A 25,959-nucleotide genomic window follows, 5' to 3' on the forward strand; every position below is an offset into this window, starting at 1 on the left:
CCCCTCTGGAGCTTTGGAAGCAATCAGAGAGAATTGAATTGCGACGTGCTATTAAGAGGGAAAGGCTTGAAAAGGACTGCCAAGGCCTGTGCGATTACAGATCATATTTTTTGTTTGGGGTACAAAACGTTACTGCAACAACCTTGAGCAGCAACCGTGTATGTCAACCAGCTTAAAAAACTCAAAACGAGACGTGCGAACGTAGACGGAACCAGCAAAGCACGAATCAGACCGTACTTTACGGTGCACCGGAACCATGCTAAGTCACAGGTCTTAGATTTTACGAGAGGCCACGGGAGGCCACCACCATCTCAGGTGGTCGAGAGACAACACAAGCAGGTCCTGCAACCCGGCTGTAGCGCTAAGTCCGGTAACATGGATCCAAGAGGTAGGATACAAGCAAGGTCTAACCATCCATCTACGGCTCCATTGCACGCACGCGGGACAGAGGACGTTTCCCGCCTACGAACCCTGTCTACACAACATCATTTTATTTTGCATGCATGTTTGAATATACACATTTGTCCTTGAGTTAATATTACCATTTTGACCATTTTCACAGTTAGCATAAATCGTTATGAGCCGTATCCCGCAGCAACACAATCTTGATCACAGTCACTCAATCCTGCACAATATCTTGTCACAGAGTTCGCGGAACATGGCAACACTATTCGGGAGCATTATTTTTGGGATAACTATATTCGGGAGCATTATTTTCAACAGCACGTTGCGTGCTTTCTGCCCGCGCGTTAAGCTCCATCGCACACCATTAGCTAGTCCTCCTCAAATAATTCGTCTTCGTGTTCCATGGCCCACTGCTCCCAGGATAGGAGTTTACCGTGTATGTGCCAGCACCCGGGCGACGCATCTAACCTGTCATACTCATCTGTCTATGAATACAACGGTACCTCACGCCATTTTATTTCATTCTTGTCCACCATTGAAAGAAAGAAGCGCAACTTGGCAGTGCTAACCGCTGCTAAACGAAAAGATTAAAACGTCAAATAAGGGAGCAACAAAGATCATCGCACTACTGCTGCCCTAAGCAACATGTGCTGCGATGCCATATGCATCTTATTTATGACAGCCGCACCCCCGAAGTTCTCACTTTCACTTTTTCTTCCTGCCACTTAACTCCCAAAAATTCTCTCTGTCTCCTCTCAATAAATTTAAAAATCAAGCTATCATCAAGCTTCAGCGCCGCAGGATATCATCTCGCGAATTCGCAGCAGGACGCGCCTGGGAAAAGAGCCTTTACGTCCACGCCCGAGATCGTTGCACGCCATCAGCGCATCATCACCACGGCCCACACATCCTACGAGTGCCGGCCCCTTCTGGTCCTCGCTACCTTCCCGCAGCGCCCTCACACAACCGAGCCCCTCGGCCTGCACGCCTTCGGGCCCTTCCTTGGGGTGCCCGTCTACACGCACTTGTGCGCACCCCTTCGCTGTTCCGCCGAACGCGCATGCCGGGGCCCCCTCTCCCTTGTAATCCCTACCCGCCACTCCCAAGACACCGCATCCACACGAGCACAGCGGCGGTGCACCCCCGGTTACACCATTCCAGGTCCAGGTCGCAGATGCGGTGTTGTAATAACAGGTTTCATCCATCGTGTAGTCATCATATTCAGACGCCAACTCGCGCTTCCTATGGCCGTTATATATCAAGCCAGGAACCTCTGATGCCTGCACCGCGGTCGCGGTCGCCGTCACCGCCACTGGCATCTCTAAGGTACAGCTTACGGTGGGCGCCTGGGCAGAGCAACATGGATTATGTAGCATAGATTCCGTACCGTTACCTAGTGGAATAGGCTCCGAAACCAAGGTGATTGCAGGCCCCGTAGCAACCGCAGTCGGTACAGGCGGTCCGGCTGCTGGCTTGGCTACCGCTGGCGGCCAGGGCTGTGCACCATCTGGGCAGTTATTACCCACACTGCCACTGGCTGCCGGCATTATTTTTTGGGGCTTATCACGCAGGCTACCTCCTCCTGCCATTATGCTTACTATCTTCAGGACGAAGTCCCGGTTGGTCGACCCTGTGATGCCGGGTTGAGGTTCAGTTCGCAGCATCGAAGGAATATCGAACTCAGGTTCCTGACGTGGCAAACCTCCACAGCTGATGTCGTCGGTGCAGCCCTTCACCACATCATTGCCGCTGCATGTAGCAGCCATGACAGTGGTGGCGACGGGGGCTGCGCCGCTTGCCACAATGCTGCAGGACACCGTCGCCGTCGCCGCCATCACTGATGGCGACAACGGAGGACCACCGGCGCTACTGGGTACGACAGCGGACGCCACGAAGGATGCAATCCCGGCGGATGGTCGTACGGTAGTGGCTACAAAACCGTGATGCATGCAGCCACCGGCCGCGGCGGCGACGCCAGCGCCATCTGTTAATCCGGCGTCGCCACGCAATATCTGGTGCTGTAGTTGTCGTTGTAGTTGCAGTTGCTGCTGATGATGATGATGCTGATGATGACGATGATGTTGCTGGGGTTGAGATTTGCCAGGGTAGGGAACCCCTGACTTCAGGAACCCAGCCACGGAAAGCGCTGTCGGAAGATGGCCGAATTCAGTTGGCCCGTCTTGGTCTACTGGCGGCATGTGCTGGTGTTGGCCAGGCCTGAGATCCCGGAAAGGTGAATCCTTCGGATTAAGAGCAGCAGTGGCCGCGGCATGAGGGGGCCCATCAGTAGTGGCGCCTCGGGTACTGTCAGCAAAGGGATTCCCGGGCTGGACCAGCTCCTGCTGCGGCACATGTCAGCCAACGGGCAGGCCAGGAGGGGGGGTCATGGAGGGGCAATAAGAAGTAGCCGCAGTATACGAAGCGGACCGGCGAACAGCGGAAGCACGGCCTGGATGCACTCCTCCGTATTCAGGGAAACCCTGAAACGGCGCGTGCAGGGAAACACTGGAGAGAGCGAGCAAAGGAAAGGAGCAGTTGCAAACCCAGCAAGGAAGCCAACTGACCAGTCAACGGCAAACCTACAAGCAACAGCCAACCTGTCAGGTGCTGGACCCCATGAACAGTCACAAACCAGACGACACCCCTTTGGCCCAAATTTCTTCACATTTTTAGTGGGTACTGTTACAGCGATCCCCTGGGGATTTTCGCCGCATGAGCCGCACACCACATGTAGTTGCTGGTACATAGCACGGCACACAGGACTGCTACAAATACGTGCTAAGCCGCTCCGCCAGCATCAGAGGCATCGTCAGCGGCCAGCTACTGTACCCAACCTGTAGGGGCCGAAGGAGCCTAACCGCCTCTCGTGTGCCTCACCTCTGCCGGATTATGGGGTGAGCCCACCACCGTTGCCAGTCCCCATTTCGACTCCTCCCAAATGCTCGACACCGTTTGCGTGGAGCCCTGCAACAAGAAGTTACGGAGAGATAACGCGCTTGGACGACCCCACGCCCTCGCACGTGCCTGATGCCTGAACAGGCCAGCACTGCCACCAGCACCGGCACCACCAGCGCCATGTTGCCCGTCTTGATCATTGTCGTTGTCATTGGTACCGCAAGTTGCGTGAGTAACGGTGCCGCTCTTTCCGCTGTACACTTTTCGGGGTAGTACGATACTGGTTGTACGGCATAGGGCACCACGGTTACCGTTGGGGTGTGATCCGTGGAGAATCGGGACAGATCCGGCACGGGAGCAGGCCATGGCCAAAGTGGCGTTTGCGAGCCGTTGATCAAAATTATCACGGCCAGAGTCCTGCGTGCATGTGTGCCCAGCTGCGCCCTCAACTCCGCCACCATCCTGTTTGTCAGCAACGTCAATGCCGCCGCCGTACGGTGGCGGAGATCTTGTTGCATGCGGACTTCCCGGCAGTACAGTGGCTGTTGCGCTTGCACCTGTGCCGCCACCTGTTCCGTGGCCCGTGGTGTGGCCCGCTGCTTCCTGTCCTAGCCGCGAGGTTGAGGGGGTTGATTGTTCGCCTTCTTGGGCTTGAGGACGCAGTGAAGCGCCGCCGTGCCGTACAGCCGTCAGGGGCAGTTGCTGTGTCGATGCTGCCGCCATCGCCACATCCCCCAGGCCACTGGCCGGAACCGGCAAATCCAGTTCCGCCGCCTGCAGCCGAGCGGCGGCAACCACCGGCGACGCAACAGCACTTTCCCCAATGCTCCAGTCGTACAATGCCTCCAGCACCGTACCGGCGACTAGCTTCGGAATCTCCTTGAAGTACGGCATGCACAGCAACTCCTCAGCAGTGGCTCGCTCGTGCGGATTAGTCCGCAATGCAGCTTCCAGCAAATCTAAGAGCTGTGTGCCCAAATGTGTTCCCAGTCGGGTTTGAAGGGACGACGTCCTGCGCGCCAGTGGTGACGGCGCACCGGCAGCCAACATGCCGTGCCGGCAGCTGGGTTGCTGCAAGCTCCCCAACAACCGCCAGATCTGGAAAATCTGGTCAACGCTGGAACTCCCAGGGATTAGCGGAGCACCTAAGGCCATCTCCGCGATGACGCATCCAGCGGACCAGATATCTGCCCTCAGGATCCCCAGACCAAAACCAAAAATGGCAAAACCAAAAATGGCAAAACCAAAAATGGAAAACCTCTTTAATCCGCTTGAACTGTAAGCCGCCTAAAACGGGACATAAAAACTTTTTAAAATATCAGCAGCTCTGCTGATGGTCAGAAAGCCCGAAGGAACGCGCGCGAGAGGCCATGATGCCCAACTCCAGGGAGGTGAATCTGATGGATGGCAACGGAACACTAGCCGACATAGGGAGGCAGAGATAGCATTCGGTGACTGTGTACACGATTTATCCCGGATTCTTCTTCAAGTACTGCCAAAAACACATCGAGCTAAGGACAGAAAATGCGGCTAATCACGCGCCCAGACCCTCCAGCTGCTCTGCCACCTCCGTGGTAACCTCAGATGGCTCACCAGATGCCGTACCGTACGGCTTATTAAGCAGTATCTCCGGCGCACGATACCATCGAGTGACAACGTAGCTGCTGAGTGCATCACCAGGGTTGCCTATGCGCGGATTCTGTAGGGGGCCGGAGCGTGCTAGGCCAAAATCGCAGACCTTCAGCACCCCTTCTGTACTGAGTAGCAGGTTGGCGGGCTTGAGGTCTCTGTGAAGAATCTGTGGTGATGATGACGTCAGAGGGTTTATGGAAGGAAGGGCAGGAGGAGGGGAGGGAGGGGAGGCTCACACAGAGTGGGGGACCAAGGGCTTCAGTCTATGCGGAGGGGCTACAGACGAGAACGAGGATGAAATTGGGGGAAAAAACGTCGGAAAAAAACGTCGTTTTGTCCATGGCGACTTTCTTAGCGGCACGTGTACAAAATCCCGTGTTTTTCCTCTCGTGTCCTGATCGTGTCCTGATTTTGAGTACAAAAAGCATGAACAGTATCTTTTTGATGTAAGTTATCTAGTAGAACTCGTTATGCGTTATACCACAAAGATTTGCTAAGCTTAAGGAAACCAGGTTTGAAGGGGCAAGGTTACATGTAGCAATACGGAGGATATACTACAAACAGCAATCCAGGGTGGATGGACGATGAACGTCTCCTGTCCGCCGTGTCGTACACTGCCGTACAAGACAACTCTTCCACGTTGTACAGCACTGTGATACCTTCTTGGAATGCATGAAGCGGAGCGCTTGCAGCAGTTCCCAGGCGAGCAGCTTGACGTTCCTGGAGGGCAGTCCGGCGGGATGCTTGCGGAGCTCAGACTGCAGATCCCTTGGACAATACTCCAGAAGCTGAACGTGCAGGTAGGAGGGGGTTGGGGTGGGATTAAGATGGGGGCTAGAAGGATAGATGCGGATAGAGTGGGCAGACATGCTGATGGAAAAAGCAGTTACGCAAAAGCTGTGTGAAAGGGTGGAATTAGGCGACGGAGGAGTAGGAAGGGATTACCAGGCGCCTAGGCGTCATCGGTTTCAGGACTGGCGATGGGTGTTGACTTGGGGTAAGTGGATCCGAGATGCTAAGGAAATCCCAAACGTAGGGGCCTGCAGTAGCTGTACATAGTGCAGCACACACATCATCGATAAGTACGTGCTAAGGCGCTCCGCCGCCAGCACCTATAAATACCTTTTCAGCCGCCAGCAGCTATTACAGGGCCACCGGCACCAGCCGACAGATTCGTCTGATTGGGTTCATGTGTGCCGGTTTCGGGACGCTCTATTCCGTCCACCCAAGCGACAACAGACGCAAAATGCTGCGGTTTTGTGATGTTGCCTCCTGAGTCCTCCTGATGTTTTAGTCAAGTGAATGCCAGAACATCAAAAGTCCAAACTTCTTGCAACAGCAAGATGTCAGCAAAGTCAGCAAACAGAAGCATGAGGGGGCCCACGACATGTGGGAAGGGGCCGGCGCACACACATACACATACACACACACACACCAGCCACATAGCTTGTGGCTCTTAGGCTCTTGGGTCTCCACTTGGCTCGTATGGGCGCTCGTGACTCATCTCTGGGTAACGCAACCGAGGTGTAAAACAAACACACACATATACACACCCCTACACCCTAAGCTGTGTAATCCCAACAGCAAACATTTGTAGAACGGACCTACAAGGTCCAAGGAAGTTTCTTAGCATGCCAAGCATCTAGAAACTAGAGAGCTAGGTGGAGCTAGAGAGGCCATGTAAGGAAAGGGGCTTGCTGCAAGCTTGGCAGACCAAGAGCGAGAAGATGTATGGGGCTAGCACCGGTCGAGGGCCTTTTTAGGCAATACTACTGTTCTGAGCCCTGCTCGGAGCCTGAACAGGCTACAGTATCCACATTTTGATATTGTGTTATACCATACCTTCCACATCTGGAACTCTTCCTAGTCGCAGGCACGTAGGGGGCTTGCTAGCTAGCTAGCTAGCTTGCTTGTTTGTGCGCGAGTTTGCGTGCGTGTTTGTTTGTGTTACTTGCTTCTGTCAGAATTGAATTCCATGCCAACTGTAATTTTATTCTCAAACCGGATGCCCGTAAATCTATGGATGACTTGCATGCCTATGGGAGGGTTGGGAGGGCTCTAGGTGTTGGAAATCAGCTGCTGGATAGATGACTGGATGACGCGGATAGATAGAGCTCACCAAGACGGGCCGACCGCCGCCGCTGCGATGTGCGCCCCTCAGATGCAATATATTGGGGTGGCCGTTGAGGGCGGCGTGCGCCATCACCTCCCTCTTCGCCAGCTGCACAACCTGAGTGTCGACATGCCGTGTGGAGGGTGCCATGCAGGCGGTGGGGACCATGAACATGGAAACAAGTTACTTGGAGGAAAGATGGTTGTAGGGATTAAGGGATGTAGGTAAAAGGGAGTTGGAGTCTGGAAGGGAAAGGAAAGGGAGATATATCGGGTAGGCTTGGCTCCAGCAAAATCTGAAGACACTGGCCCACTGATGAAGGTCGCGGCTTTAGGGCTGGTGAGCATGCCGTACTGGGGATATTCGTACATGTCGCTCCATGCATGCGGGATTGGGCTGTCAACCGACCCCGGGTCAGGACCGCCCTCGGGGTTATGCCAGGGGAGTTGCAAATCCGAGCAAGCGAAGGCAGGGTCGCTCACGGAAAGCTGTGATTGGAAATACGTCACTCCGAAAACATGTGCCTTAACGTGATCTGAAGCCTTATGAACGTACTTCTTTGCTCTTGGACTTGAACACCTTGATTGCACAGAGCCCACCAGCCATGTGCTCATGTTGCACAATGGACTCATCCTTGTTCGCCGGGCCCTGGCACATACTTGCCAGGAAAACGCATGCGTATGATCCCTCGCCGATTCGGCAAAGGGGTCGCAGCTCCTTGCCCTGCAAACGTTGTGCGTACCAAGCGCGGATGATGCCAGGGAGTGATGAAAGCCAGCTTCTTACCCAAAGGGTTCAGGTCCAAAGCTTATGAGGCAAAACGCGCAAGCTTGGCAAGGACTCACCCCAATTTCAAGCCTTGGCTGAGTCGTCGCACCCATACGGACGACACAGCCAGAGGTTCACGCGTTGACCCCAAAGCCCCTAAAATTCAATTATTGAACTGAAATAATTGTACATAGACGTTATTGGCTTTTTTACATAAATGGCAGGGCAATCTGGCCAAGCCACCGCCATACGGCATAACCTTTGTCTGCAATAAAATGATTCCTTTAAGAAGCTATCGTCTTATACTAAGTACATACATATCAATCATGGAGTACCATTTCCTTGGTACAGCTTCTGCGTCCATGCAGTGTTATTCCGAACGTACTTCTGGGAAGTGTGTAATGCAAATCAAGTTATGCCGGACGACAACCTTAATGTGCTTTCCTGGCAGCGTTTTCAATATGCAAAATATAAGTGATGGCTTTAGACTTCGTCAGTTTTCTTTAGGAAGCTAACGCCAGAGCGGCGAAGGTACGTGCACCCTGGTCCACCTGATGCCAGTAACACCCAGGGAATGGTGATACAGTTGATGCTTATCGCCAGTGGTAATATTCATCTCCATGAGATAAAACCTTGTGCACTTCGGTATCCGACTTATTGGTTGTTTTTCCCGCGTGCGAGGTACCTGTACAGCCTTAACCTGCCCTCTCGCATACTCAACCGAGCGGGCTTTTACTGGGGCTGAATATTGGCCGGCAAATACTAGGGCTTACAAAAGCGCGAAGGTATCGATATGGGCGCGAGTGTGATAGGAATGTATGCATAGGTGGCTACAGGCCCCGCCTGGAAAAGAGCAGTACAGACACCCCATGAAGCGCTTGCTTTTCCCTTCACCGCAGTTCATGTCAGTAACCACCCAATTATTTGCCCTAAAGAAGACAATCCCCACAGCTTTGTTAATCACTTTGCTACCCGATATCGCCAAGTGCTTTTCTCTGTGTCGCCTCATCAAGTTCGTAACCCCAAACCCTTTACCGTGGAAAAGTATCAGACTTAAGAAGTTTCTAAAAATTATTATTTTTGAATGTAGGTTGTTGTTATGAGGCAGGCGCTCGCGGCCCTATTATGTGACGCATCGGTATTCGGCCCCAACCAAGAGTGCATAACACACGCACTGTGTGAGCGCACAAAACTGCGACTTTCATGTGCAGACATGTATGAATATTCAGCACCAGCTTTACTGCATTTTGAGGTCGCTCCGCGTCGCGCTATTGTACCGTTCTGTCGTGCAGCAGCAGCGGCAGCAGCAGCAGCAGCAGCAGTGTCGAATCACACTTCACGGGGGAACGGTGCAACAATGCAATACAACAGGTTGGCTCACACCTCCAGCTCCAACCTGCCAACGCCCACCCCCGACTCCCGACAGTACCATTACCGCGCGAGCAGCCCCCCAACGCAATTCTAGCTACAGCCGCCTTCAGTCGCGCGCACTGCCAAATCCTCATGCAGGGTGTAGGCATGATATGTAGCTCTTGCGCGATATATATGGCACAAATAAGTGACAGTCTATTTGTCCGTGTGAAAATGATGTTACTCACTTGGGTATGGCAAGGACGAGGCGGCACAGTCGATGTTGCTTAGATCTGCATCGTTTTGGTGAAGGGACCGCTCTGGTATAGATGGGGGCGGACCTGAAATCGCACTTTACCGGTATCGCACGCTCCGGTGCTTATGTGTTGCGTATGGATCCCCGGATGCGGTGCATTAATGTTATACCCAGCGCTTGGTGCCCTCGGTCGGTTTTACAGTTATACTCGCAACGCGATTCATTCTCTACCATAACTTGCCAATGTGCTTCCTTTGATCCGCTCTCCACATCAAGGCTTTCTTTTCCACAAGATATGTGATGCAAGATAGGATGAAGTGTCAGCTCGTGACGACCGAAGTCCCAGACCCTCACGACTGTTTGCGGTTAGCTAGGGCTTTGCGGATCGGGGGACACGGAGTTCATCTGAGGCCAATCCCAGATTCTGTATATTAGAAATATAACGCTAGATTTTTTGCGTATGTACATCATTTCATACGTGCATCGTGCACAATTCCTCCAGTACAGACCAACCTCCGTAAGTGTCGTAATGTTCGACAGCAACAGCATCGACCGATCTACTGTAATTATTCTAATAGCCATATAGCCCGCTTAATGCTCTTGTTTAATTACAGCTTAGCTTCGCTTTTCGGCTTTACGCGGACGTTTGATTGGTGTGGTGAGCTAGACTCGGCGGCCTGACGCGGCTAGATAAAAATGCCCTATTTCGCTGCGGCTGCGGCTGCGGCCAAAGTTCCGTTCCAGCCATGCACAGGCCAGGCTCCAGCTGCACATGAAAGGTGTTCCAGGTCAATTAATGTCAGTTTGTGGACATGTCGGGCCGGTCATCAGCTAGCTTACCTAGTGCGTTGTCACAGGGTACAGAGCGAGTTCAATTTGGGGAGAAATGTTACATTACTTTGGAGTACATCTAATACGGAATGCAATCAGCTAGTGAATTTGAGCAACCCAGTTTTACGGGTCCCCCATTATTGATAATTAGGCCCGGACCCCTCGGGTCCTATTGTTTTGGATCTCACATTCCGCATGTATGATGTTACAGGGTGGTATAGCTTCACCAGCGGCCCCCTTTCCCGAGGCAGTTCCCTGCTCTCCCTTGCTAGAGGGGCACCCTAATCCGTTCACCCCATCCGACTTCAGAATGTATTCGTTGGGTTCGGCAACTCACCACCAGCATCCAACCAAATCTTGCGGAACAACGGCGCATCAACTTAGTTCCTGGTTAGCTCGCAAGTGAAATATTATCACGTACTACACCGTCCATAACATGGGGGACCACCTCCCAATTCAACACCTCTCCCACACCCGAGAGGTCGGCAGGCGGATTTAAACCCGGACACTCCGGGAGCAGAAGTCAGGCCTTAACCTCTGCCAGCCGCCTGCCGCCAGCCGCCTGCATGTATGAGTGTCGGTCGTAATACAATACCTGTCTCTGGCGGCCCGCACCCTACCAACATCAACAGGCTGATTCCGTCGGTCCCCAGGCATCGACGTCGTATAAATTAATAGCAGATCGGGGCAGGCGGCAGGATTCGATCCTGCATCTCCGTCCTGAGTCGCACTTTGCTGTGAAATTCGTACATAAGTTTCCCAAGCCACCAATGTTCGATTTGACAAGTCTTCGTAAGCTTTTTGTAAGGCGCCCCCCGACAAACTGGCTGCTGGAGGTCGCGGCCCGTTTGGCTTTTCTGGGGCGGAGGATCGCATCCGGTTTTGCTAGCAGGACCCGGGACGCTAGTCTGGGCTGATGTGCGGTGTTTCCTTTTTGGGCGGGGCCCCAGCGCGAAGCGCCCCAGGGGGCCCCGACCTGTAGGATTGCCCATGTCCGTGTGTGTGTGTGTGTGTAACGGACCAAACATAATATCTCGCCCGGCTGAAACGCGTTGTAGGTACTATACAGCATTCTCTATTGCAAGGTATCTCGCATGTAGCCAACAAAAATCGTATGAGCACAAACAAGTTTGGCTGCCTCAATTGACCGAGGCCAAAGTCACATCAACGCCTCTCGCGCTAAATTTCATCCCGAAAGGTACCGCGTATCTCATATTTGAATTCTTAGATGACGGCGTATGATAACTCGAACTCCCATGCCTTGAGTGTGTAACGGATCAAACATAATATTTCACCCGGCTGAAACGCGTTATCGGTACTATACAGCATTCTCTACTGCAAGGTATCTCGCATGTAGCTAACAAAGACCGTATGAGCAAAAACAAGTTTAGCTGCCTCCATTCACCGACCTCAAAAGTCACATCAACGCCTCTCGCGCTAAATTTCATCCCGAAAGCTGCCGCGTATCTCATAATGGAATTCTGAGATGACGGCGTATGATAACTCGAACACCCAGCTTGTGTTACCATTTGCCGGCATGAGCAATCCGACATGCCACCAGCAGGCCAACAAATTTGCTTTCATTTCTATATGAAATACACAAGCTGCTTGTTTGTACATTTACTTTGGCCAATGCACGGGGCCTCCGAAGACTTGCGGTGTGCCGCGATGAAGGTCGCGGCTGTGGGGCGGATTGCTGAGGCCGCTGGCGCTTCGGGGATAAACATCACAGACAGCACCGAACTTCACTCAGCTTGCGTTACCAATTTGCCCGCACGGGCATTCCGACTTGCGGTCTGCCGCACTGTCCATGCGGCATGCACCCGGGATGGATGCGATTCGCGTGGAGCCCGCAGGCGGTGCTGACGATTCCGCCGGTGCAAGCTTAGCTCCCACACCATCAGTACTGCTGCAACAAAGCACATCTCCCACCGCAGTGACACTACCCATCAATTGTCACACGTGCCGTGCTAGCTACCGGCCTGTACGGATGCAGGTGGGGCCCGCCCTTTTTCCGGCTTCGAGGAAGCCGACACCCGACTTGTCTCCGTGGCTTTTAGGCCCTTGGGCCTTCGGCTCGTATGGGTAGTTTTACAGGTATGGGGTCACGCACCCCCCAACCATGTAACACACACACACACACACACACACACACACACACACACACTGTGCAAGCTATAAGGCCCACCGTGTTGTGATGGTGCACTCCACTCGTTCGGGGTCCGCTGTAACAAATCGCATTCCGCTAGATTAATATAAGGGGTGATATGTATTTTTTGTTGTTGTTACAGAGTGGGAGGCTTCTGGGCCTCTTGAACATCGGACGACTTATCACCATACAGCACCATCCGCCATTCATAGTATAGTGGTAATGGTAATATTACCACACTGTACTACGCCATACGAACTGATAGTCCAAGGCGGTTGATCCTGCCTTCTAGGATCCCTCCTCATCCGTTCACCCGAACATCCGCAGCGACAGAGGGTTCAGCAATCGGCACCGATCCAGCGTGCGGATCTTGGTCCATCAACTGTGACCTCAACTCCACATCTCAGCAGCTTGTCATAAATAATGTCACGCTCCCGGGGATGTCGGGGTTCTACCCAGAAATTGAGCCCAGGACCTTAAACCTCATAAAGCAGTAGCGTAATGATTTAAGTAGAGGCCCTGCAATTACAGCGCTTTACAGAGATTTGGAGGTGTAATGCGTTCATCAGACCATCAATCACTATACAGAAGTGTCTTACAACAGGCCTACAGTATCAAGCGGATACCACACGTTCTCATAAGGAATCATTAAACGTACAGAGGGTACCTGCAAGCAACTGAAATAAGTCGTCGTTCGCTAGGTAGGTGGAGGCCGGGTGGAGACCAGCTACCACGCGGCGACCAACAAGGCCTGGACACCTAACGCCTCACAGCACCGACCATTAAATAGCTACGAAACCCCCAAATCACTCACCAGCAAACCAGAACGACCTTCTTTACCGGCATCAAGTGCCGTACCAACTCACCCAACCAACTCGGATTTCTATAGTCACTCTTAGAAAATTTTTAGTATTTTTATGATCACAAGCATGAACTATTATGCTGCTGCGGCCGGATGCTTCTACTGCTCTGCTCCATGCATACCATATCTGACTGTCCGCTGTGTACTTCTGTCCGCAGATCAATCTTGCCCACAATCACGATACTTCGACGTTACATTTCCTATGACCAACATACATACATACATATAGACACATATATTTTTTATATAACGCACACAAACGTACGGAAGAAAGCGTCGGATGGCGCCGCTGTCGTTGGCAGCAGCTGGAACGAACGGATCGAATGACCCTCCCCGGGCGGGGCCCCAGCGAGATGCAATAGGGCTAGATGCAACCCGCGCCCGCCAGCAGCGGTCTAGTAAGCCCTTCGCACCGATCTAATAAGCCCTTTGCAGCGTGCTCTGCAGCCAAACAAACCAAGCTAGGTACGCCTAAGCAATCATCACCTACACCGCACGTCCCTCAACATTTCCCAACGCCTACGCCCACACGCCCACACGCCCACGCCGCCGCCTAGGCCGCAGCCGCCGCCGCCGCCGCCATGGTCACCAGCGCCGCTACAAATCAATAATAAATTCCGCGAACTCCACCAACGCCAGACCCACCGCCTACCTGCATCCGCCGCAAGCTACAGTTGACCAACTCCAGCGGCTACAGCCGCTGCCTACGCCATGCCGTCAATGCCTACTGCTACTGCCCACGTCTACACCTCCACACCGCCGCTGCCGTCGCCAGGTGCCCACCAGGGGAGGACATCGAGGCAGTGCTGCGTGCCGGGGTCGAGCACTGGTACGTAGCCGCCCTCACTCCGCATTGCCTGTCGGGCCGACCTGTAGACGTTGAGGTTGCTCCAGAAGATGTTGTACCTGAGCTTGTCAGCGAAGCGCTCTTGTAGGATGGAATCCGCGTGTCTCCGGGCGATCAGCTGTTTGGTAATAATGTGGCCCCCCACGCACGTTCCGTTAGTGTTTGCTATGCGTGAATGCAGGTTGACGGGTTGCTACATATATATGTTTTATAGGGAAAAAGAGGTGCGAGTGAAAGAGGGCGGGTAAGGAACTGGATAGAAATATTAACCATTCAAATAGTTCAATTCGCCTCGGGGGTAGAGATCTTGTCAAACAGACGTAAGATTCTCCCTGAGGTCGAGTTTGCAGAGCAAGGCAGGCTTCGAGTCGTTCTGAGTGCACAAGGTCAGCTGCAGGCGTGCAAGGAATCGCAACCTGGAAATTTGCTTTTGAGGATGTTTTTGAAGGTGTTTAGAAAGAATGGGTTTTGCTGGCACAATCACCTCCTGCATGGAAGACTTTTATAGTGTATTGATTGAAACGGATGACCTACATAGTTGACACGCAGCACTGCAGCGCCCCGCGCGCACAGTCTTTACTAGTTCTCATAAAGCAACTGCATATGCCAAACATGCATACGTTAGGAAGGAGTGACCCTTCCCACACGCGAAAGCTACCGCCGGTGAACCAAGCAGGCAAAGCGACGCATGTGCGCATCCGTATATACACATGTCTCTGGATAAGCTGCCGTACCTGCAATTCAGGACTTAAGGCAGCTGGAGGAGCTGCCGGCGGCTTCCCCGCCGACTTCATTTCATCTTTATGCGCTGACGGCTGTTGCTGCCGTCCCTCCTGCGGCTTTTTTTGCTGCTGCTGCTGCTGTTCCTGCTGCGGCGGCGGCGGCTGCTGTTGTAGCGGATACAGCAATGGTGACTGTTCTCCTTCTTGCAGCAGCGGCTGGACAGCAGCAGCAGCAGCAGCAGCAGCAGGACCAGATGCCAGGGCCGGTGTTTCACTTCCCGGGAGCACCGCCTCCTGATGGTGCACATGACGCTGACGAGGCCCAGCTAAGACAGGGGCCCCAAGGATTTTCCCGGATTCAGTGGCATTGACGGAGCTGGCCCCGGCGGCGACGGAGTCGGTCCCGGTGGCGGCGACGGAGCTGGCCCCGGCGGCGACGGAGCTGGCCCCGGCGGCGACGGAGTCGGCCCCGGCGGCGGCGACGGAGCTGGCCCCGGCGGCAGGGACAGAGCTGGCCCCGGCGGCAGGGACAGAGCTGGCCCCGGCGGTGACGGAGTCGGCCCCGGCGGCGGCGACGGAGCTGGCCCCGGCGGTGACGGAGTCGGCCCCGGCGGCGGCGACGGAGTCGGCCCCGGCGGCGGCGACGGAGCTGGCCCCTGCGGCGGCGACGGAGTCGGTCCCGGCGGTGACGAAGTTGGCGCCAGCTGCCGCCGCCGCGCCTGGACCCGTCACATCCCATGGCCGCCGACCAATCGGCCTAGCGGGCGATCTGGGCGGCGATTTGACCTCAAGCTGTTGCGGCTGATGTTGCGGCTGCCGAATTACTTCTGACGCTCCTTCATTGATTGATGCTTCTGTCGGCTGGGCTCCGTTCACTATCATTTGTAGAAGGTTGCGACGGAAAGCACGTTCTCGCAGCTGCTGCTGGAGGCTACGGCTACCGCCAGCGCCAGCGCCAGCGCCAGCGCTAGCGCCATTATGTGCATCAACTTGTCGTTGTCGTCGTTGTTGTCCGGCCGGCGGCTTCGGGGGGGCCTGCTGCCCCTGATGCTGCAGCTGTTGGAACTCCTGCAGCAAGGTCTCGATCTTGGGAAGGTTCTGGAGCAGTGACCCCGTAACATTCCGCATAACTCCGCGAAGTAGTCGCCTGCGTGTCGGCCGGGAGCCGGTCAGCGCATGCGGCAGGTAGCATAGCCGGACAGGAGGAGAGAGCGTTGTGATGCCAGGACACCGAACGAATGCATGTCGCGAAGAGTACAGCTATGGTCTTATGCTACTATAATTGGTTTAGCGCAATTACCGCCGACATTTCCTGTAGCTGCAGTATATATTTCGTAAGCAAACGTAATAACGGAGAGGGATATATAAATATATATACATACATGGATAATTTTAGGGAGGAAACTCTACGTGCAGACCAGGAGAGAAGCGGCGCCAAGCGACCTCAGGGAGAGGTAATAGGATTCGACACAAATGGCGATCAGCCACTCGCCTCGCTCGCCCTCGAACACGCTGCTCTGTAAACCCGGCAGCCTGATGTGATACATTTCCTGTGAAGAGCGCTGAGTAAAAGAAAATATTTATTTTGAATAGATGAAGCTTCACGCCGATGCCTCCATGGAACAACTGCATATAACATAAACAACTTTGACTAGCTTTTATATACAAATTACAATATATTATAATTAATATATTATTTCGCCGTTGGGACATAAAATTGTAAGAAAAGAACACAAACAAGAAGTGCTGCTTTCTTATGCAAAGCTATTCTGCTCACATAGCACCACTTAGCTCACACATTTACCTGTACTCGACTGTGTCGCCGCTCAGCTCTCCGCGAGCGGTGCTCCGGGAATGCGGCCGATGGATCAAGAATGCGCGTGGGTGCACTTTGAACTGCGCGCCCGTTGCGTTGGTGGCCGCCACCTGATGCATGGCGGGTGGAATCCCGTCGGCGGTTAATTTTTCCAGATAGGGAAATGCAGAAATAATGTAAGGAAGTGGGACTCCGGTGTTAACTTTGTATTATAGCACCATAATCATTTTGCTAAGAGGCAGTCTGTACATACTAGAAAGCAGGGAGCTCCATGTCGACGGCAGTAAGCGGGATCCAATAGAACCTAACAGAACCTAACAGAACACGCAAAATGATTCGATGGACGCGCGTATGGAGGCAGGCAGGGTAGAAGGCTAGAAAGCCGTCCGCAGCCTTTCGTTCCCGCAGGCAGCGGCGGGACGATCAGCATGCCTAGAGGGCGTAGAGGGGACGAGATGGACGCAAGCAAAGAGAAAGTACCACAACAAAGAGCTCTTAATTATTAGTCGCTCTGTCCTCCGGGGGCGGCAATACATAAGGATGCAAGTTCCAGCAAGGCAAAGCAATTTCAAAGGAACCTAGACTCCTCAAAACCTAACGCATAAGGTATAATTTGACCGAAAACGCTCAGCCCTAAATTCAGCCCCTGTTAAAACCTGAACCATTTCCAGGAAAAAATTATTTGAAGTAATAATAATCTCTTTCCATTATGGCCTCTACAGTAATCTATTACTCAGCTTTGCTTATTTATGGCAGCAATAATGTGTGTGTGTGGTTGTTACAATAGCAATAAAGTGTAGCAGCTACAGTAGGACAGACATGAATGTTCGCACAGAAACGCGCAGATGCCATCACCACAACATATATGATAACCAGCAGCAAGAGCGCCCCGCCCCGCCCCGCTGCCTCCTCACCTGGATGATCTTGTTGTGGCCGTATCCCCGCAGCCGTACATCATGCCAGGGAACCACCTGGCGGCCCGCCATGAACCAGGGTTCGAACTTGCGCGCGTATGAAATGTCGTAGGCCTCGTTCGCTTGCTGCAGACAGAGGCCGTCGGGATCCAGAGAGGGAGGATCCACCATGCATGGAATCACACATACCACAACGCACATTATCATCAAACGACGTGCCGCTAGCTGCTGTACATGCCGTACACTTATTGCGCTTAACACACAATAATAATTCACTCGCAGAAGCCTTTCAGCCCGCAGCAAGCAAAACATACAACATGACGGACAATCAATCATGTCGATGAGGTGACATCGATTCATTTTTTTATGTCCTTTCGAAAGACGAAGCAAAGTTACGAAGAGGGGATTTGGGGAGCAGAAATAATAGATCTGGATTCGCATCCACCATATGATGTGTGCGCAAAATCCTAAGTTGTTATCCCATGCCTCTTGTGTGGCTGTATGTGACGCCTGTTGACTTGCTGACCTTGAACCAGCGCAGGTAGTCGGTGGCTCCGTGCCCCGCGGGGAAGTTGCGGACATGGAATGGCAGCGCCGCCTCCACCACGACAGCCACCTGCACCTCCCAACGCACATCACAATACACATCACAATACACACATATACACATGCATACATACATATTATATGGCAGGCGGCTGGCAGATGTTAAGGCCTGACTTCTGCTCCCGGCCGACCCGGGTTCAAATCCGCCTGCCGGCTCCTCGGGTGTTTGTGGAGTGATAAGATGGGAGGGAACCCCCCGTCGTATGGAAGGTGTAGGACGAGATAATCTCAACTTGCGAGCTGATCTGGAATTAAGTTGATGCGCCGTTGATCCGCTAGATTTGGTTGGATGCCGGTGGTGAGTTGCCGAACCCAATGAATACATTCTGAAGTCGGATGGGGTGACGGATTAGGGTGCCCCTCTAGCAGGGGAGAGCAGGGACTGCCCCGGGAAAGGGGGCCGCTGGCGAAGTTTACTACCCTGTAACAACAAACATACATACATACATGCACACGTATGGCTTATTTCAGCACCCATGATTGCATTGTGCAATCCTATGATTGCACATAAGCTAGCTGCATCACATCATGTCACATCACATCACATGACACGTTCTGGGTGGTATATGTGAAGATACTCTTCCTCGGCTTAGGCCTCCCTCCCCCGCATATACCCCCGGTAGCCTTTCTATGTCGTAAAATGAAAGAATGAGTAGTGAACATTCACTAACACTATACTGGGTTAGTTTCCCGCCGCCTCCCCTGGCGCCTCTTTCCCTGGATTAAAGCTGGAGGGCACACGCATTCTTTCTTCTCCGCATTCCCTGGCATCCACGCTATGCCTGTATGTATATCTGTATATATTTATGTATATGTTTGTGTGTTATTCCAAATCATGATTCCCTCCTCTAGAATATTTCATCGTTGCGGCGTTGGTTGCTGCGTTGGACATGCGGCGACATGCGGTGAAGAGTAGCCTTCGTTTGGCGGCCCCTGGGCGGTCGATTGATTCGGGGGCCCCCCTGGAGCGGCCCGCCGTTAGCCGGGTAACGCGGAGGTGGATTGGTGAGTACAGAAGCGGAATCTCATATAACATGTGTCAGCGCAGACAGTGGTGGAGCAGTAATTGGGCTGCTGTTCGGTGTTGATTCAGCGACCCACTCGAGCCACTCGAGCCACTTCAGCCACTTCAGCCGATTAATAGTGTTGGAAGGTAAGTGGATAGGACGCCCACCCGACGACGCCCACCAGCAAGGAAATTCACTCTGCGCACCTCTAGCTGGCTCTTGGTCAGATTCGCCATCCTGTCGGCGATGCGAATGTTCTCGGCGGTGGAGGTTTCGTTGGCGGTTTGGAAGGCCGGAAGAACGTACACGGCCGGGCGCCAGTCGCCGCCACCGCCACTGTCCGCGCCACTGCCACTGCTGCCGCCGCCGCTGCTACTGCCGGCGGAGCCGGACCTGGTCGCAGCAGTGGCGACAGCGGCGGCGGCGGCCTGAGGGACACAGGACTCCACATGACGCCTACACGAATTTTTTTACATACGGTGCTGCAGATCTTCTGTATCGTACGTTACACCGTTGACAGTGCAGGACCCAGCTAATATAATAAATATGCTATGAAAATATAATATAATAAAATACAATATGAAATACAGTACAATACAATATTATATATGTTATATTATATTAAACACGAGACTCAATTATCTTCAACACGCCGTACGACGACGTACGGCAGAGCTGACACCTACCTTGCAGTCTCCTTGTTGCGCATGTCCCGAAGCAAATCCCGGCTGGGAAGCATGTCGACATCCAACATGGCGATTAGGGGGGTGCGCGCCTGAATGCAAAGATGGAATGCACGAGCATGCACGCACGCACACCAAGATGTGCCCCGCTGCTCCAAGTCAATTTCCGCAACCAAGGACCATCAACCCCAATCAAGGTGTGACGAGCATAGATGCATTCATCATCAACCTCATGAAGTTAGCTGCATACCAGAGCTTAAACTTCATCACATGCAATGCACACACAATGCGCATGCAATTGCGTGCAATTGCAATGGGCAGCCTTACCAACCGCTAGCGGTCACTTCCCAGCCTCCCAATCACTGTGAGGTAACCATTCATCGGGGATTTCGTGCACGCAGCAAGCAGCGATTGGGTCATCATACCTCCCCCTCCTATCGTCCTAAGTGGTAAACCCTAAAGCCCCAGGCTTGCCGCCCCGTAACCCGAGGGTTTGCCTACAGCTATATACCTTGAGCTATCCCAAACCGTGCATGCGGCCTGCGTAGGAGTGGCATGCAGGCTCGTGCTGGTGCGTTATGCACGTTTGCGCATAAGAGGCAAAGTCACGGCCCCAGCGGGACACGCATGCAAGATCCACACACCAATACACACGCACCAACACACGCACCAACACACGCACCAACACACGCACCAACACACGCACCAACACACGCACCAACACACGCACCAACACACGCACCAACACACGCACCAACACACACACCAACACACACACCAACACATGCACCAACACACACACCAACACACACACCAACACACGCACCAACACACACACCAACACACACACCAACACACGCACCAACACACGCACCAACACACACACCAACACACGCACCAACACACGCACCAACACACGCACCAACACACGCACCAACACACACACCAACACACACAGTCAGGCCTGGTCAGATACTTGTAACCTTCACACACACACAGACACACACACACACTTTTCTCCCACCGCCGGGGGAGGAGAGCGAAGCTAGCAGACCTGCGGCTCTCGGCTGCTTAGGAGGGGGCAGAGGCCCCCCTCGCGCCGCTCTCCCGTCCGCGGGAGAGAGCATAGGCCGTCTTTCCGTTTGGGATGGGCAGCAGTCCCTGGCCAGTGTCAGGCCTGGTCAGTTTACTTGTAACGTTCACACACACACAACACACACCCCAACACACACAACATACAACAACACACAACAACACACAACAACACACAACTACACCACACAAAACAAGACACACACTAATTGCGGCTCAGATCATTTAAACACACCAGCACACGCGCGCAGGCCAGTCCACCCACCTGCAGACGCGCCCAATTCCTCAACATGTTGACCGGGTAGAGTGTCTTCAAGGCTCGCGCCTCGTTGTATAGCTCGTACACCAGCATCACGTCAAGCGCACACCATCTGGTTCAATAATGGGTGTTAGGTTTTAAAAATTTAGCTAGTTACGTAACAGGTATGCGTGAGCAGGTGCATGTATGTTGCTGAAGGATAATCTTTGATGTACTACGACATTACGAGATGAAGCTATGGAGAACAATAGAAACCGGAGTCCAGACCTCAACTATAACTACTTTCCGGAGGGAACACACAAATGCAGTATGCATGTGAGTTGGAGGGTTTGAAGTTTTGGACAGAATCTCTATCTGACGTTTTGGACAGAATCTCTATCTGACGTTTTGGACAGAATCTCTATCCCTCGACAACTTGCCGCCCTTGCACCCGGTCACCTCTTTTGCTCGATTTCCTGCCAAAATGCACGCACTTCGTCCACAGTGTCGCGCAGAAGAGTCAGCTGCGCCAAACCCAACATGGGCTCGGAGCCGCTGGGTGCGGGTGGCGGCGGCGGTGGCGGTGGTGCAACCGCCGTGAGGAAGCCAAACCCGGTCTCGCCAATTTTTGGCGCGGAGCGATGGACCGATCGAAGCTGCCGCCGCGTTGTGACGTTGGCCAGGAACGCCGACGCGCCTCCACCATCGCCGCCGACCCCGTCGCTGCTCCCTCCATGCTTTATGCCATAGTCGTTGCTGCCGCTAACAACATGATCGTTGAAGCTTACTTCGCTGAGGGGTCGCCGCCGGCCACCCCCCTTCCTTTTCGCCTTCCCTTTCCCATTCCCTTTGCGTTTACCGTCGCCCTTGCCTGTACCCGAGCCCCCAAGGTTGCGGCGCCGGGAAGACCTACGGCTGCCGGCCGCTGACGAGCCACCTCCGCCGTCGTCCCCATCGTCGCCAGCAGCCGTGGCGGCGGCGATAACTTTCGGATCTCCCAGCTGAACGGGCACGTACACTACGGCGCTGAGGGGTCCATGCCAAGCGCGACACATGGCTCTAAGTTGTTGGAGTCGGTTTGCGGACAGTTGGGTGACAACGGTCAGGGGCACGGTGGACTTGCGTGTCGACCACCAAGTACCTGCGGGAAGCGATTTCGAGACGACAGGAGTAGGGGGAGGAGGAGGAACATGAGCGGAATGTGGGAGGAGAGCTGAAAGTCGGTAAAGAGGAAAAAGATACTGAGGGGACCCCGTAAGCAGCTCTTTGGGGATACCAACAGTGCATAACGATCGACCGCAGAAGGGCGTTTCCTGCCAAATTCATGGCGTTGCGGTGCGTTGCAGTGCGCGGGTAATAGATGCTTGAGCCCTTGATAGATTCACGATGCTTCGTTTACTTGGGGTTTTAACTTACCGATGACTTTGACCGTCGCTCTGGCGGTCCCCACATCCTCCCACCCCGCGACGACATTCTCATATCGCTTGTTTAGGCACTGCTGCAGCAACATTGCGCCGCTAAGTAGCGGAGACGAAGAGTTAGCAGCCGCTGAAGTAATGTCTTTACTGCTACTGTACCCATGAACGGTGCTGCTGTTGCTGCCGCTACTCCTAGCTTGTCTGCTACCATTACCAAGACTGGTGTTGTAGTTGGCGCTGTGTTCGACGTTGATGTGCTTGGCGGTAGTGCTTGCACGAAAATTAGCACTCCTATTGCTACTGCCGCGACTTCCCTTCTCGCTCTTGCTGCTCCTGCTGCTCCTGCTGGTGCTACTGCTGCTGCTGCTACTACTGCTGCTGCTCCCGCTGCTCCGGCTGCTCCGGCTGCTCCTGTTGGTGCTGCTGCTACTGCTACTACTGCTGCTGCTACTATTGATATCAGTGCCGTTTGTGGCAGCGGTTCCTTTAAGCACGACTCGGCGGCCATGAGCATCGCCACCCGTTCCGCTTGCCCGGGCAGACCTCAGGGCCTGCGGCACAGAGCTGTAGTACACCCCGCGACGTTTTTTGACTGTTGCGGAATCATCATTCCCAGCAGACGCTAGCCGTAAACCTTGTGACGCACCATCCTCGTCAGCGACTCCCCGTACATTCTCTTGCCGTACTCCAGCACCGCCATCGCCAGCCGCTGTCATACCACTCAAAGGTGCGACGGCCGCATTCTTGAGCGCGACCGTCGTGTAAGCTTTTGGGGTAGCTACCTCTCCTAACGCCCGCCGTTCCGCCATGGCCACGGCGTTGGTGATGGGTAGTGTTGCGGGCTGTAATTGCGGCAGCTGCAGGAGCACGTCCTCCTCAGTGGACGGGTTCAAGCCGTGCGCTCGGCGCCCTGCTGCCAGCAAGCCCCCTGTCGCCGCCAGCAGCAGTGTCATAAGAAACACAAGCTGGAGGGCTGGTAGCCTGCTACGTAGCCCATAACGAAAGGAGGAAACCGAGGGAAAGACGGCGGAGGAAGACGAACGACGCGACCAGCTCCAAAGCGAGCACCTTTTAGGGTGCTCCCGCTGCTGCTGCTGCGGCGGCGGCGGCGGCGGCGGCGGCGGAGGCGGCTGCTGTCGCGGCTGCTGTGGCGGCTGTTCCTTAGGCAGGAGCAATCGAGGCGGCTGGGCTACTAGCAGGGCGCGCAAAGAGGGACGCAGTAGCTCACAAAGGACGCCAGTAGCAGTGGCAGTAGCAGTGGCAGTGGCGGTGGCAGTGGCGGTGGCGGCAGTCCCGGTGCTGATGCTTCGAATTGTTGTCGTGAGCCGAACAGCGGACTGTGACTTGGTATGGCGCAGCTCGTTAATCCCGGGATCGAGCCCCGCCGACCCCTGAAGGTCAACCTCGAGGGAGTTGACCTCCTCTGGTTGCCGGAAATTACGACCCATGGGTCGCTGCTCGAGGCGCCGGTAGCCCTCGCGAGGTGCACAGTGGGGCGCATGGCCCTGGTGTGTGGGCGCCCGCTGCTGTGACGGATACCTGGCGGCGCTACTGCCGTATGGGAGGTGCGGCGTCAGCTTAGACCTGTAGAGGGTGCGCGATGATGAGGCCACAACCGCCGCGGCCTCCGCCGCCGCAGCGGCCTGCGAAGGTTCTTGGATTAGTATTCCTGGAGCCGTCTCTGCCATTGGCACTGATGCTGGCCCTGTTGCTACTGTCATTCCTCCGCTAGTTTGCACCTCTTCGGTATCGATGCATTCTGCCGAAGCAGCAGCAGCCGACGGCGGAGCGGCCAAATGAGGCTGAGAACGCCGATAATGCAAACGCCGGTGGTGGAACGTCTGCGCCATCAGCGCGTCGCCTGTGCCGTCTGGTCGACTGGCAGTCTTCTCAGTGGTAACAGGCGGCGGTCCGTTTTCGGAAGCAGCAGCAGCGGCGGCAGTGGTAATGGTAGCAGGCACCGCTTCGGCTGCGATATGATCAGCTGAAAAGGCCGCAGCAGCTACAACCTCTGAAGAGGTGGCGTTGCCGGTGGTTCCGTTGGCGGTGCCGGTGGTTCCGTTGGCGGTGCCGGTGGTTCCGTTGGCGGTGCCGGTGGTGGGGCTCTGGAAGAGGAAGGTATCGTAGGCCACAGCAGCAGCAAAAGAAGGGGAGGTCGGGCGGTGAAGATGGAGCTGCTTTTGGACACCGACGAACTTGTCGTGCGGGGTCATAAGGACGCCAAAGCAAGACGGCCTGCTGGGCTTGAATGAGTACAGCACGTGCTCTTTAAGATTCGGGACGATGGTGTCAATGCGTGAGGCGGGGACTTTGATTTTGCAAATGTGGCTAGGTTACGTAGGACACCTGTTTCCAGATCACCCGATCGGCAACTGGCAGCGCTGCGTACCACTGGAAATATAGGTAAATCGTCTAGATGACGGAAGGTGAATAAAGCTGCTATGCTGGCGCTGGCGCTGCTGTTGCGGCAGCTGCAGGTGCACTCTTACTGAAGAGGCGACGACCGGCAACTAGCTGCTGTTGCTGCTGCTGCTGCCGCCACTATTCCAGCAGCTAACTTCCAGACTGAGCTTGGATGCATAGGTAATCCATCCTAAACCTATTATATTTGTAACTTGTTTGTTTGCAGTGGTTTGCGGTGGACAAAAAAAAGGCCAAATGGTAAATTGAAGTGCGCAATCCAATGGTATTCAAAAGTAAAGAAATTAAACCATTGATGTTGCGATTATGTGCTGAAGTAAGTTTGCCTGCCTAGAAAAAATCTTGGAGCTGTGACAAGACCTGTCTGACAGGTACAGCTAGACACGAGGCAAGAATCTGATCAGGGTATGCGTTGTGGCCTTGTCAAGGTGGTATACAGAGCACTAAAATACGCATATTTTTGGAAGATTATGGAGGGTAAACAAGTGGGGCTCCACGTCGCTCGGGTGGTGGCGCGCCTTAGGAAGCGTTGCCTTCCAGGTGAGCCCGTAGCTCGGTGTCGCGTCGGCTAGTCCAAGTACGACAAACCTAGGGTGAGAAGGCAACAGGAAGTGACAGGGTACGGCGTGACAAGCACGATGCAGGCATGCCTTAATAACGATGACCGTTGCAGTTTGAGTTGGTGCAACATTTTTCGGATTTCCTCGGCCGTCGGTTATGCAACATCGATGCGCGAACGCACGGCCACTTGGTTTCTTTGCTGGCTTATCGCAGTATTGGCAGACCTGCGATGGCGTAACAACCATGGCTAAATTAATATTTATTAAGGGTGCATGGGTCTTTTGTCATGCGTTCATGCTTCCCCGAGGAGCGTCTGGGCTGATTGTAGAGTGGACTGGTCAGTAGCCCTCTGCACCAACCGAAAACTGACTGG

General features: G+C 54.0%; 2 protein-coding genes across 2 annotated transcripts; both read right to left on the reverse strand.

The window, feature by feature from the left end:
- Positions 1-4,173: 4,173 nt before the first annotated feature.
- VOLCADRAFT_66384 (uncharacterized protein) lies at positions 4,174-5,801 on the reverse strand (the record flags this gene model as incomplete). Its single annotated transcript, XM_002955858.1, has 3 exons — positions 4,174-4,487; positions 4,894-5,098; positions 5,592-5,801. Coding segments are annotated over 3 exons (729 nt in total), but the record flags the coding sequence as incomplete, so codon positions are not given.
- An 8,203-nt stretch (positions 5,802-14,004) lies between these two features.
- On the reverse strand, positions 14,005-24,817 carry VOLCADRAFT_96805 (uncharacterized protein; the record flags this gene model as incomplete). Its single annotated transcript, XM_002955859.1, has 12 exons — positions 14,005-14,273; positions 15,580-15,977; positions 16,635-16,756; positions 17,561-17,686; positions 18,087-18,176; positions 19,380-19,566; positions 19,860-19,948; positions 21,214-21,319; positions 21,646-22,327; positions 22,603-22,841; positions 23,148-23,585; positions 23,943-24,817. The coding sequence occupies 12 exons, from the start codon at positions 24,815-24,817 to the stop codon at positions 14,005-14,007; spliced, it is 3,621 nt and encodes a 1,206-aa protein (XP_002955905.1).
- Between the last annotated feature and the right edge of the window lie 1,142 nt (positions 24,818-25,959).

The sequence above is a fragment of the Volvox carteri genome (assembly GCF_000143455.1).
Source record: "Volvox carteri f. nagariensis unplaced genomic scaffold VOLCAscaffold_55, whole genome shotgun sequence".
In the NCBI taxonomy this organism is placed as follows: domain Eukaryota; kingdom Viridiplantae; phylum Chlorophyta; class Chlorophyceae; order Chlamydomonadales; family Volvocaceae; genus Volvox; species Volvox carteri.